General features: G+C 42.9%; 1 protein-coding gene across 2 annotated transcripts in view; it reads left to right on the forward strand.

The window, feature by feature from the left end:
- Positions 1 to 9,752: 9,752 nt before the first annotated feature.
- Positions 9,753 to 14,538, forward strand: part of LOC142490951 (acetylserotonin O-methyltransferase-like) — a 35,196-nt gene continuing 30,410 nt past the window's right edge. Inside the window, exon 1 of one of the 2 annotated variants that reach the window (XM_075593324.1) lies at positions 9,753 to 9,903. In XM_075593324.1, coding sequence (XP_075449439.1) covers positions 9,842 to 9,903 — 62 coding nt within the window. In that variant the 5' untranslated portion in view covers positions 9,753 to 9,841. The remainder of the gene's footprint in view (positions 9,904 to 14,538) is intronic. The other variant, XM_075593325.1, reaches the window with a different exon arrangement.

The raw sequence follows: 14,538 nt of genomic DNA on the forward strand, positions 1-14,538 counted from the left end.
GGTTTTCTGTGTGCAGCAAAAATGTCTGCGATAACGGGCCCCACCCTCCCCCTTGTGCAGAGAGATATGCTGGAGATGCAGCCGGTCTTCTGTGTTCTGCAAACAGCATAGCTGCGATCACAGACCCCCTTCTCTCCATGCATAGAGATCACTCCTCCCACCCCCCTAACCCCTCCCTGAGGTGCAGAATTCAGTGGAGATGCCGGGGACAGGGCTCTGTCTTCACAGCAGCCGGACACAGCAGCCCCCCTCCTCCCTCCTGGCAAATCTCTGTGATCTGCACGTGCAGAAGGAGATGTTTGTTTGTGTGTGTGTGTGTGTGTGTGTGTGTGTGTGTGTGTATATATATATATATATATATATATATATATATATATATATATATATATATATATGTGTGTGTGTGTGTGTGTGTGTGTGTGTGTGTGTGTGTGTGTGTGTGTGTGTGTGTGTGTGTGTGTGTGTATTTATCTGTGTGTGTGTGTGTATGTGTTTGTGTATCTGTTTGTGTATCTCTGTGTGTGTGTGTGTGTGTCTGTCTGTCTCTGTGTGTCCTTCCATTCTCTCCCTCTCCCCTTCCCCCTATCCCTCTCCCCTTCCCCCCTATCCCTCTCCCCCATCTCTCCCCCACTTCCTCCCATCTCTCTCCCCCCCTTCACCCCTATCCCTCTCCCCCTTCATCCCTATCTCTCTCTCCTCTCCTCCCGATCTCCCTCCCCCTCCTCCCGTTCTCTCCCCTCCTCCCAATCTCTCTCCCCCTCTCCCGATCTCTCTCCCCCCTCCCTCCTCTTTCTCCCCCCTCCCTCCTCTCTCTCCCCCCCACTCCTCTCTCTCCCCCCCACTCCTCTCTCTCCCCCCTCCCTCCTCTCTCTCCCCCCCTCCCTCCTCTCTCCCCCCTCTCCCTCCTCTCTCTCCCCCCCACTCCCTCCTCTCTCTCCCCACTCCATCCTCTCTCTCCCCCCCTCCCTCCTCTCTCTCCCCCCTCCCTCCTCTCTCTCCCCCCCATCCCTCCTCTCTCCCCCCCATCCCTCCTCTCTCACCCCCCTCCCTCCTCCCTCTCCCCCCCTCCCTCCTCCCTCTCCCCCCTCCTCCCTCTCTCCCCCCCTCACCTCCCCTCCTCCCTCTCCCCCCTCCTTCCTCTCTCTCCCCCCTCCCTCCTCTCTCTCCCCCCTCCCTCCTCTCTCTCCCCTCTCTCTCCCCTCAGAAAAAAAATTCAGCACATTTAATATAGTTTTTTCCCCCAAATTTTTTTATTAAATCAAGGGTGCGTCTTAGAATCGATGGCATCTTAGAATCGAGGAAATAGGGTATTTATATCGTTAAACCGAACAAGTTTCCATTAGACAAATATAAGTACCAAAATGAATACAATATACAAAAGCAAGCCTCACCCTTACCTAAAGTACACCATACAAGACCAAAAATTACATCTATCTAATTCTAAAATACATTACACACACATGTATGCATAGCAGCATATCCCAAATCATTTTAAGCACAGCAATACAAGCATTTCCTACCAAACCATTTCTTACCCTGTATGCATATATCGATCTAGACATACATACATACTGTCGCGGCCACCTTTATTCTAACACTTACGCGGATAATTCCAGTGCTTGTCTCTGTTGTATCGGAGTTTCCCGCGCGGCGGCCGCATTCATCAGATAAGCACTAATGGCGCTTATCATTGAAAGCGCACACGGCGCGGGAAACCTAAAAAAAAAAAAGGTGTGCGCACGCCGCGTTTTAAAATTCCCGCGGTGGTGGCCACATTAGGATAAAGGCGGCTGCCACTGTACATACATAGAGTGGCAAGAAATTATCTAAAAAAAAAAAAACACATGTAAAAAAACAAAAAAAAAAAGAAGAAGTTAAATAAAATACATTTCTTTTGTTCACTTACCATTACTTGACCCAGAACAATTGTCTTGCCAAAGCCCATAGCAATAACAGTGGTTCACTCCAGTATTAGTTGAGCCGTATGTTTGAATATACCTACCCTATGACCATTTACATCATACGTCTATCTGGTATTATAAGGTCCTTTTAAGCATTTGGTGAGAAGTTACTCATCTATGTCTGACAAACATGTGCTACAACTTAGGTTTTAATTAGCTTGATTTTTTGTGTTCTTTGCATATGTATTAAAACTTTATTATTTTGGTTTTTGGAGAGTGCATCATTAGGGATTTCTTCCTTTTCTCTGTCATTGAAAGCCATTCTGATTGGCTGTGCATTCATTGCCTTTAAATGACGTCATCATTTTTGTCGGTCAAAACACATGGTTTTCACAGCTCAAACAGGGCCGTGGGAACCATATGACGAAAATGTGATGTCATAGGCCTATAAAAGCCGATGTCATCTCATTTGAAGGTAGACGCCGAGGAGGAAGGACCTCCGGAAGAAGAAAGAAGACCAGGGCGTGGCCGAAGAAGACAAGAAGACCTCGGAAGAGAGCGGAAGATACAAGAAAGAAGAATACAGATGAAGATGGATTACAAATAGAAGACCCGTGGATTGTTTTGGTTTATTATTTTATTGTTTATTATTTTATGGTTTATTAGGTTATGGGTTCCTGTGCGTGGATTGGTTCGAGAGTAAGCTGTTCAACGGGAGTCGGTGAGTGGGTCAAGTAATGGTAAGTGAACAAAATAAATGCATTTTATTTAACTTGTTCATTTTTTTTTGTTTTTTTACATGTGTTTTTTTTTTTAGATAATTTCTTGCCACTGTATGTATGTATGTATGTATGTATGTATGTATGTATGTATGTATGTATGTATGTATGTATGTATGTATGTATGTCTAGATCGATATATGCATACAGGGTAAGAAATGGTTTGGTAGGAAATGCTTGTATTGCTGTGTTTAAAATGATTTGGGATATGCTGCTATGCATAAATGTGTGTGTAATGTATTTTAGAATTAGATAGATGTCATTTTTGGTCTTGTATGGTGTACTTTAGGTCAGGGTGAGGCTTGCTTTTGTATATTGTATTCTTTTGGTACTTATATTTTGTCTGATGGTAACTTGTTCGGTTTAACGATAGAAATAGGTAATTGTTTAATTGTTATGGATGGAATTTAAATTGTTTAGTGATTTGATTAATGAATGCTAATTGATTTATGGTGACTTGATTGGTTTAAATAGTATACTTGTTTGGATGTAATGGTATTTTGTTTGGAATATGTTATTGTTAACATTCTTTGGCAGAGTGTACATGGTGCATATATTTTATGCATCATGTATACAATGTAAATGCAATGTTTTGATTGGAAGATGAGATTGTATTTTTTTAAGGAAATATGATTTTATTGTACTGTGTCTGTATGGAGAAGTGGTATTTGTAGTAGAGCATGTTTTTGATAACCCGTCTACATTAATTTGTATATTGGTTCATCATGTATATATATATATATGCAAATGTAAATACAACTGTATGCTCATCTGCATGTCTTAGGCAGGTCTGCAACCCCGCCTTTCACCATTATCACCCAGCACACAGCACTTCCACTGCAGCAAGGGATTCTGGGAAATGACATGCAAATGAGCACACAGTGCCACTTTTTGCTTCAAAATCCATTTTTAACATGGTTCCCTATAGGCTTAATCTTGCTGCATGGTCACAGCTTTGAGCACAGCCAAGGTTAAGGTGCATAGCGAGAAAACCCACCCACAGACAGCTGTTTCGACCTTAATGGGTCTCATCAGTGTGGGGTTGATTAACTGGCTATGCAAAGAAGCTAAAGGATGGGGGTTACCATACTGAGTTAAGTTATGGTGAGTAAAAAAAGTGACAAAAACCCTCCACAGCAAAGCAAATATGCAAATATAAATACAACTGTATGCTCATCTGCATGTCTTAGGCAGGTCTGCAACCCCACCTTTCACCATTATCACCCAGCACACAGCACTTCCACTGCAGCAAGGGATTCTGGGAAATGACATGCAAATGAGCACACAGTGCCTTTTTTGCTTCAAAATCCATTTTTAACATGGTTCCCTATAGGCTTAAGCTTGCTGCATGGTCACAGCTTTGAGCACAGCCAAGGTTAAGGTGCATAGCGAGAAAACCCACCCACAGACAGCTGTTTCGACCTTAATGGGTCTCATCAGTGTGGGGTTGATTAACTGGCTATGCAAAGAAGCTAAAAGATGGGGGTTACCATACTGAGTTAAGTTATGGTGAGTAAAAAAAGTGACAAAAACCCTCCACAGCAAAGCAAATATGCAAATATAAATACAACTGTATGCTCATCTGCATGTCTTAGGCAGGTCTGCAACCCCACCTTTCACCATTATCACCCAGCACACAGCACTTCCACTGCAGCAAGGGATTCTGGGAAATGACATGCAAATGACCACACAGTGCCACTTTTTGCTTCAAAAACCATTTTTAACATGGTTCTCTATAGGCTTAAGCTTGCTGCATGGTCACAGCTTTTAGCACAGCCAAGGTTATGGTGCATAGCCAGAAAACCCACCCATATATATATATATATATATATATATATATATATATATATATATATATATATATATATATATGTATATATATATAGTTGCATGATGAAGCCAATGTACAAATGAATGGGTGAAGGGTGGGTATCGGGCCAGGGTGGCTTAACCCCTTAATTACCTTTGCGGTTATTATCCAATAAGGTGATTAAAGGGTTAATTGATATCTGAATGTAATTGCAATATATTGGCTATGTATTTTGTTGGAAACAGAGGAAAAGGATTTTGCTGGCGACGGGGCCTTCTTATTGATGAGGTCAGTAGAACTTTATTTATGTTACTATGCTAGTTAATGTGTTTAATAATGGGCAAATTATGTATTATCCCTATCTGGATAATAGTTATTTGGCACATTATTGTACTGTATGTGTTGGGGGGGGGTTGATGTATTTAATGTATAGGTCAGGTTTATTTTTTTTACATACAGGGTTGGTTCCTTTGGTCTGCGAGAGACCGCTGGAGACCACCTGAGATATCCTCGGGCTTCTCACGGATACCAGGCTGCGTGGTCCATGGGGGACACCTGCCGGGAAGAACCTGTGGGGGCACCACGGACCCGTAGTGTGTGGGGAAGAACCGGTGGCCCCACATCTGTGGGGGCACCGTGGACCTGTAGTGCCCATCCGTGGGTCCCCAGACACCCATGGAACCACCCGAGGCCCCTCAGACACCTCTGGGTCTGACCCGGGGCTCCCAGACATTCGCGGGCCTACCATGGGGACACAATTGTGGCCCACGGTGACCCGCGGAGGCCACCTGGTGGGCCGTGGCACCTGGCTGGACCCACAAACAGGCCTCCAGAACCTGTGTGAAACATGTTGCTGGTAACCTGTAGGTCTGTGAGGTGACCCGTCAGTCCCACCGGGGACTCACATGGGCTTGGGGTATGAACCCTGTATGTAAAAGAATAAATCATGTATTTATGGGGGGCACAGGGGGTGGGTTATGTATTTAATAAATAGAATGATGTTTATTGTGGGGCAGTGTATTCTTTTTATTGTGGGTACTGGGGGTGGGGGGAGGGGGTATTGGTCCCAAGGGTATGTGGGTAGGCCTCCCGGCTGGGTAGTGGGTGAGGGTGGTTAGGCCTCACGGGAACATTACATTGGCTGTTTTTATTCTTGTGTATGTCTTGCAGCATCGGAGGGGGCATGGGCAGGAGGAAGATGAGGATTAAGACGGCCTTCATCGAGGGTGCCTGTAAAAGGTAAGTGTAATATATTTTTACTGTATTTATTGAAAGTTATATGTGTTTAAAATGGGCAAATGCATTATTATCCATATGTGGATAATAGTAATTTTGCCCATTACTGTACTGTATGTGTTAGGGGGTGTATTTAGTTATAAATATTGTTTATTATTTTTGGAGGCGCAACATTGGTACCACAGGCCCGCAGTACCCAGGACTCTCTCAGGGACCCCGGGACAGCCGCAGGGACCCCCGGACTCCCGCGGGGACCCCCACACTCCCTTGGGGACCCCCGCATTCCCACGGGGACCCCCGCTTGGTGAGCTGGGGACCCCCGGGCCCCCACGGGCTCAGCCGGGGACACCCTCGGGGACCCCAGCGGGATCAACCGGGGACACCCGCCAGCCTGTTGTATGGGTTTTGCGTAAGCAAAAATTAAAAGCAATAATTTTTTTCAAGTCCAGCTTTTTTTGTGTCTACTCTGACCTGACGTGTTCTGATCAACACAACTTTCGCGTACGCTAAGGTTGCGTTGCTTAGTGCATCCCGCTCAAGGGCAGAATTTAACGCAAACAGGGTTACGAACGAGCAAAGTTGGACTTGGACAAAATTCCGGGAAAAAAATCAGTTTTAGCGCAAAGTGCCTGTTTGCGTTGCTTAGTGCATCGGGTTGAGCGCAAAATCAAGTTCTAAGAGCACTTTGCGCTCTAAACGTGACTTATCGGAGCTTAGTGCATGACCCCCAATATCTTTACATGTGCTCAGCATTCTATTTAAAGAACTGATCAGAATTTGAGGATATGCACAGGAGGTTTAAAACACTTAATTTATAGTACCAGCACTCACTGTCTAATAGCTAAATGATGAAAACAGTTGTAATGCAGAATAAACATTTAATAATAAAACGAACCAGAAATAAATCAAATGTGTTTGCAGAAACCAGTATCATAAATGGGCATGTCACAAAGTGAGGGGTGGGGGGGGGGAAGGAAAAGGGGAAAAAACATGAAACACAAGGAATATACACAAATAACAGAGAACGGAAAGTATGCTAGGGGGGTGACGTTTCGAGGGACTACCTCTTCATCTGGCCCATTCCCCCTGGTCCAAAAGGACCCAGAGGTACTTCCCTAAGCCTCCCTTCCCCTATAACTGGTCAAATCAGACACCCCTGAAAATAGATAGCATTCATACAGTGTAGGCTAAATACAGCTAAACAGCTAATAGCAGGGCAGCAAGAATCCACTAAAGTCAATGCCAGTAGTTCAAAAGAAACTGTGGGCAATGGTACAGTAAAGGCTTAACACAACTTGCAAGATAGCAGCTTGCAAAGAAGTACCAGGTGTCCACAACAGTCAATGAAAGGTTAATGGGAATAGCAAATGAAGACAGTAATCAAACCCTCTGTGGTTCTGGTCCTTGTGCTCGTGTGGAGCCAATCAGGGCCGTGGGAACCATATGACGAAAATGTGACGTCATGGGCCTTTAAAAGCCTATGTCGTCCCATTTATGAGCCAGACGGCGTGGAGGGAGGACCTCCCCTCAAAGAAGAAGGCCGGGCGTGGCCGCGGAACAGAAGAAGAGCGGATAAAAAATACAGATGAAGACTCCACAGACGGAATGGATTACAAATAGAAGACACAGACCCCTGGATTGTTATGGTTTATTTTTTATGGTTTATTTTTTTATGGTTTATTATTTTATGGTTTATTATTTTATGGGTTCCTGTGCGTGAATTGGTTCGAGAGTAAGCAGTATAAACGGGAGTCGGTGAGTTGGACAAGTAATGGTAAGTTTACAAAAGAAATGTATTGATTTAGCTTTTACAGATTTTGATTTTTTTTTTTAAATGTGATTGATTTTTTTTTATGTCCATTTATTGCCTCTGTATTTATGTATGTCCCTATGGGTATGCATAATACAGAGAAAATAGAAGCTTGTATTGCTCATGTTTGCTTGCTTTTTTTGATGCATTTTTAACTGTATTTTGTAGCTTGGTGTGCAAATGTGTTTGCTATAGTTTATTTCAGGGGCGGCTTGCTTTTTAATAGTGGCTTATTGTTGGTTAGATTTAGTTGATTGATGGTAATTTATTTCTGATTCCTTGTTTTGTTTCTAGGATTTGAATAGTGAATTGTGTACAGTAATTGATTTGGATTGTATTGTAATTGATTTGCGAATGGATTGATTTATGGTAATTTATTTATTTTATTTTATTTAGAGCATTGCTTGGCATACAGTACTGTAGTGTAGTATGTGTCAGAATGTACTAGTACTGTATTGCTGTGGTAGTAAGTACAGTAGAACTGTGTTTAGTAATGGGCCAAATAATCTATTATCCATATCTGGATAATAGTTATTTGGCCCATTAATGTAATGTACTGTACAGTATGTGTGTTTGGTGGTACGGGGGGGGGGGTGATTTATTTAAATGTACTGTACTGTGTAGGCCATGTTTTAGGTTTTTTACACACAGGGTTGGCACCTGTGCCTTAACCCCTTCATTGCCTTAACGGGTATTGCTAAGGTAATGAAGCTGCTTACATTTTTAATTTTTATTTATTGTGTGCGTGAGCAGGGGGTCTCTTGAGCTGAACAAAGTATATTTCAGCCTTGGACACCCCCTACTTCCCGAGTTACAGGCCCAGTTATGATGTGCCCGTATCCCGCTAGTCCCGCGGTCACGTGACCCACAATTTTAACATGGCGGGGATACCGGCACCCCATAACTGGGCCTATAACGCGGGAAGTAGGGGGTCTCCAAGGCTGAAATAAACTTTGTTCATCTCAGGAGTACCCCTGCTCACGCACAATATGAATAAAAATTAAATGTAAGCAGCTTCATTACCTTAGCAGCTACCCGCTAAGGTAATGATTTATTATTTGGGGGGGGGGGGGGTTGATACTAGTGTGGGGGAGCAGGGGGTCTTCCGAGCTAAACAAAGTTTATTTCAGCCTTGGAGACTCCCTACTTCCTGAGTTACAGGCCCAGTTATGGGGTGCCCTTATCCCTCTAGTCCCGCGGTCACGTGACCCACAGGATTTTAACATGGCGGGGATACCGGCACCCCATAACTGGGCCTGTAACTCTGAAAGTAGGGGGTCTCCAAGGCTAAAATAAACTTTGTTCAGCTCAAGAGACCTCCTGCTACAAAACTGTAATTTTAGAATTTTAATAAAACCCCCGTGATCGCCTGTGAGAGGCGCGCAGTTAGAGGGACTGATTCAGACTCTCTTTCTGCGCATCTATGACACACAGGCAGACGCCGGTAGCATTCACACAGCAGGGGTCCCTGCTTTGGGAAGCTAATGCGCCGCGGTCAGTTCTCTAAAAACAGCGAGCTTTGTCCCCGTTGTGATCACGGTTTCCCGCATTAATTGCCGCGTGAAGTGTTCGAATAACGGCCGCAGCATCAGAATATATATTTTACCCCCTAATGTCAGTCAGTAGTACAGTGATAGTACAGTATAGTTGGTATAAACTATCACATAAATGTGTATGCTTGACCTTTATTTTACTATAATAAAGTAATATATAACCCGGATGGATACAAGCTTTTACCACTCCCCTTGGGATTTCTACACTTCACCGGGAGACAGGGAGAAGTGGGGCATATTAGTTGGCAAGTTTGTATAGAACAGTTCTTGTTGATCATATTGTGTTGCTGATCTGTGCCACATGTTGAATTTTTGGCTAATCATTAAATGACAATTGCCTGACATATGCAAGCAGATAACTCATACCACAATAGTGTATGATATGCAAGTTTTTCCCAATAGTACATTTTGTTTCTTGAAATACATGGATAGGATTTATAATCACACTTCTAGATGTTCCGATTTGAAGGGGAATGTTACCTGAAATATGTATGATAAGCCCATTTATATCATTGCAAGTAAATTGAAGATGGATGGATATCCTTTATTCCACAGAGTGCCAAGCCTGAAGTTTCCTGTTGGCATGTGCTTCAAAATTCATAATACAGTTTAACATTGTCAGTGAATATTCAGGTCAATTAATATTTTATATCAGCAAACTAAACTCTTCTTTCTCTTTTATAGCTTTCTATGCAAACACAGATCTTTCCAGCATATACCTCACAAAGTCAAGTTCAAGGTCTCTCTACCACATGATGATGTACTACTCTCATAATAATTACAAGAGCTGGCACTTCTTACCTGAAGCAATAAGGTATGATAGAAGCTATATTTATAGTATGCAATGTTGTAGACCAGTGTTTCCACGCCTGTGGTGAAGTCGAAATATCCTTAAAATCTGAGCTGTTGAGGGTTCTTGACGACTAAAGTTGAGTACAACTGTCATTGACAATAATATCAGTTGCAAGTCATAGTTTATACTGGTGCAAGTATGATTTGTGGTTAAAGTAAAGTCTACAAGGAGTTCTCTCACAACCTTTATGTAATTTAAATTTACATTGAAGGAACAAAAACAGTCTGTGTCTTCTGCTACAATTTAATACAGATGAGGACTAATCTTGGGGTTTATCAAAATGTATTCCATTAAAAAAATACTATAGCTATGTTCCATTTTTGTTTTGCAGTAATTTAATAGGATAACCCATAAAAACCTGTGTTTTCCTACAATACCATAGTTGATGGGCACAGTACTAAATCCTACATTAACTATGATGTTCTTGCCGACCTGTTTACTGCATATTGACTAATAAGCCACTGTCACGGTAGCCACAGGGTTATAATATATGCCAAATAACTTGATTGAATTGAATACGGCTATGATATAATAAAGAGATTTTATTCTCTAAAAGACAGGTGGACACACAATATTGGACAAATAACAAACGTAATATATACAGTTACTTAGGAAGGGGACAATGAAATAACCAGGGTTCAGGTTAGCAATTCATCAGGCATCAGGTACAATCACGATGAACAACGGCATAGAGCTTACAATCGTTTATATGGGATTTGGGCTCTATTCCTAACATTGGAACTCAGGTATTGGATGACAATTTGTACATAATACCGCGCTCCTCCCTATAGAAGTTTGCTGCAGGTAAAAAGATAGGCCTTACATATAGAAAAACAAAAAGAACGATTCCTGCGCTCCTACCAATTAGGCTAAGATAAAATAATATTCTCATGAAAAAGGGTATTTGGTTAAACCCTTTGGCCAAAGCATTTGTAAGCCTGCATGCCACGTCAAGGCAACCCGTTTAATGCAGGTACCTACACTATACTGTATGTATATGTAATAATTCTCCCATGGACTAGTGAAAAAAGTGTTAAATCCCTGAAGGGGTTAAATAAAGCATGAGCTTATGTGAGTAGTGCAATTAAAATCTGGCTAAAGCCAGTATCATACTTACCTTTGCTATAAAGGTAATCAGGGTGCACAAATTCCCTGGTGTGAATATAATTCAACTTACACATATATATCTCTCTGTCAGCCTCACACATTCACCTACCATTCAATGGAGGGTGATGTCCAGACTGACACTGGGGTGTAATATACCTGCACTAATTGGAAAATTGGTAGGGGCTCAGTAACTGCTATGTAAAGCAGATGAGCATTTAAACCTACCCCTATGACGTTTCAGAGATACTAAATTTAAAATGCCCTATGGGAGTATGCAGCAAGGAAAAGGATTGCCTAATATCAGTGAGAAACTGTACATAATACCGCGCTCCTCCCTATAGAAGTTTGCTGCAGGTAAAAAGATAGGCCTTACATATAGAAAAACAAAAAGAACGATTCCTGCGCTCCTACCAATTAGGCTAATATAAAATAATAGCATTTGTAAGCCAACACAACTTACACATATATATCTCTCTGTCAGACTCACACATTCACCTACCATTCAATGGAGGGTGATGTCCAGACTGACATTGGGGTGTAATAGAGGTAGGTTTAAATGCTCATCTGCTTTACATAGCAGTTACTGAGCCCCTACCAATTTTCCAATTAGTGCAGGTATATTACACCCCAGTGTCAGCCTGGACATCACCCTCCATTGAATGGTAGGTGAATGTTTGAGGCTGACAGAGAGATATATATATGTGTAAGTTGTATTATATTCACACTAGGGAATTTGTGCACCCTGATTACCTTTATAGCAAAGGTAAGTATGATACTGGCTTTAGCCAGATTTTAATTGCACTACTCACATAAGCTCATGCTTTATTTAACCCCTTCAAGGATTTAACACTTTTTTCACTAGTCCATGGGACAATTATTACATATACATACAGTATAGTGTAGGTACCTGCAATAAACGGGTTGCCTTGACGTGGCATGCAGGCTTAATAATGCTTTGGCCAAAGGGTTTAACCAAATACCCTTTTTCATGAGAATATTATTTTATCTTAGCCTAATTGGTAGGAGCGCAGGAATCGTTCTTTTTGTTTTTCTATTGGATGACAATTACCTGGGTCCAATTACCTTTTGCCAGCTAACGTGGGAAGCAATCTGGTACCTGCCCCCAGGTAGCTGGCACATGTGCACAATCCATCAGGTTGGTCCCATTTCCCTAACCCCACTCTAAAGAGTTGGCGTCCCCAAGTCTACCAGATGGGGTTCTGGGCCGGGTAATTCTGACTGGAGGTGTGAATTATGGCACTTCATGTGAATGGCCATGTCCTGCTTTATCTCCACCCTGTATACACAATCTGGGGGGATGAGCCTTTTATCAGTGGTCTTTCTGTAGACACACTGTCGCCCCCTGGCCATTAACATACCTTATGGGCCAGTAACTTTCATGGGCTTTACTGTAGGCATAAAATATACTGCACCGACACACTTTATTCGAGCAAATACCCAGTATGTACCTGGCAGATACCTGGAATGCGCCGCTCCTCACCTCTGACAAGCCCCGTTGCGTTTGCCTTCCCAGCCTGGGTTCATGCCTGGCTGACGGGCGGCTGATCTGTTAAATGATAATGATTAGGATTTAATAGGCTGCAATGCTTCGCGTGTCTACCAGATGGCTTAAATTCATGAATTGTAATGCAGTATATATATATACTGTGCAGTATTGCAGCCAGCGGGAATAAAATGCTTCAATCCCTGCTTGGAAAATACCTCAATGCACTCGGGCAGAAAACAGTCACAAACCTCAATACACCCGGGTATACCCGAATTCGTGGGACTAGCCGAGCTCGAATAAAGTGTGTCGCCAGTGTAGTGAACTACAATATTTTATATACATACAAATATTCCGTTCCGTTAGGCCGAGCGGGCTAACACTTGGCAGGCCCCCATGCCAGAGGGGACTCTCCATGGTGGCCAATTTTCAGCTCGCTGCGACCCAGTGAACCGGAGATACAATATTGGATTTTAAAACCACATGTTTCACAGATTGCATTTCTCCGCCATTGTAGTCAATGGTAGAAACACAATTTAGACAGTCAACCATACTCCGTCCAGTTGATCGGAGAGGGCTGAAAATTGCCATGCAATCATGCTGGAGTTGTGACTGCATGGTGGCCAAATCCCAGTCCTCCAGTACTCACCGAACCGGAGATAATGGTTTCAGATTTATGCACTTTTGCACTTCGCGTTTTAAAACCTAGCAGCTTTCCTCTGCCATTTAGTCAATGGTGGCGACCCTTGTGGTGGGCGTGACCCTTTCTCGCGGCCATTGCCCGTCAGAGCTGGTTGAGGCTGATTAAAGGGCTTCCCATGAGCTAAGGGCAAAAAGAATTGGATCACTAGCTGTCCCAGAACCACAGTTTTGATTTTAATATGTTTGAACTTGGCCGTGACCGAGTTCCCACGGCACTTTGGCGATCACAGCTCTTTCTTGGAGATTGTAGCTATTTTCGGATACTGCGGTTTGGCCGGGATCCAACTCAGTTCTTAGAGAGTGGACTCAAGGTATCCCCATTGAAATGCATTGCGTCATTCATTTCAATGGGGAGCTCCGCTCATCCTCTTGGGATCAACCCACTGGTTTTCCTTGGGATAGGGCCAAAAACCTTGAAATCTCCATAGACTTCTATGGAGCTCGAATAGTGACCTATGGGACAGGGCTGCAAATGGGAGGTAAAAAGGCGGGAAGGGGAACAAAGGGCCATAAACATACAAACACAGTTAACCCTTTCCCTCCTGACCTGATCCCAGTGTTTGTGCTTGGTATATACACTGTAAGGGTAAAAACACATGTAACCAGCGAAATACAGTAGAGGCAACGTTTATTCTAACATTTGCCGTAAACTAGCCGGGTTACATTCTGGGTATGTGCTGGGTATGTTCTGGGCTAGTTTGAGGCACGTTTAAGGCATTTCTGCATTGACTAACGACCCATAGGATTAAAACAGCAGGGATCCCTGGCAGTCCAATTCAGTTTGAATGTGACTGTCAGGGACCCCCCCTGTTAATCTGATAGGCCATTAATCAATGCAGAAATGCTGGGGCTAGTTTAAGGAAAGTTTAAGGCATGTATTCAGAATGTACCTGGGTGTTTCCTGGGTTTTTTGGGGAATTGCCACTGGTTTTTGTTCGAATAAGAGTTGCCTCTACTGTACATTCAACCAAAAGGGGGGAACATATATTGTACTAAGGCAGGGGAATAAAAACACATATAAGCATTATTACAGTTAACCCCTCACCTCCCACACAAGGGTAGGGTTGGCCAGCTGGGGGGTAACCCCTTTATTACCGGGCCAGCCCCCCCTCCCTTGTCACAGCAACTGTAATCTCTGATCTCTGTTTTGTATTTTCTTACTGGAGAGCAAATAGGCATGAACGTACAAGTCTTTAAAGTAGAAGCATTTATGGGCAAAATATGGGATTCTGAAGCAAAGACATTGTGCCAGATGTATCAAATTGATAATTTTTCTGATTTTT

This window comes from Ascaphus truei, chromosome 3 (assembly GCF_040206685.1).
Source record: "Ascaphus truei isolate aAscTru1 chromosome 3, aAscTru1.hap1, whole genome shotgun sequence".
NCBI lineage: Eukaryota > Metazoa > Chordata > Amphibia > Anura > Ascaphidae > Ascaphus > Ascaphus truei.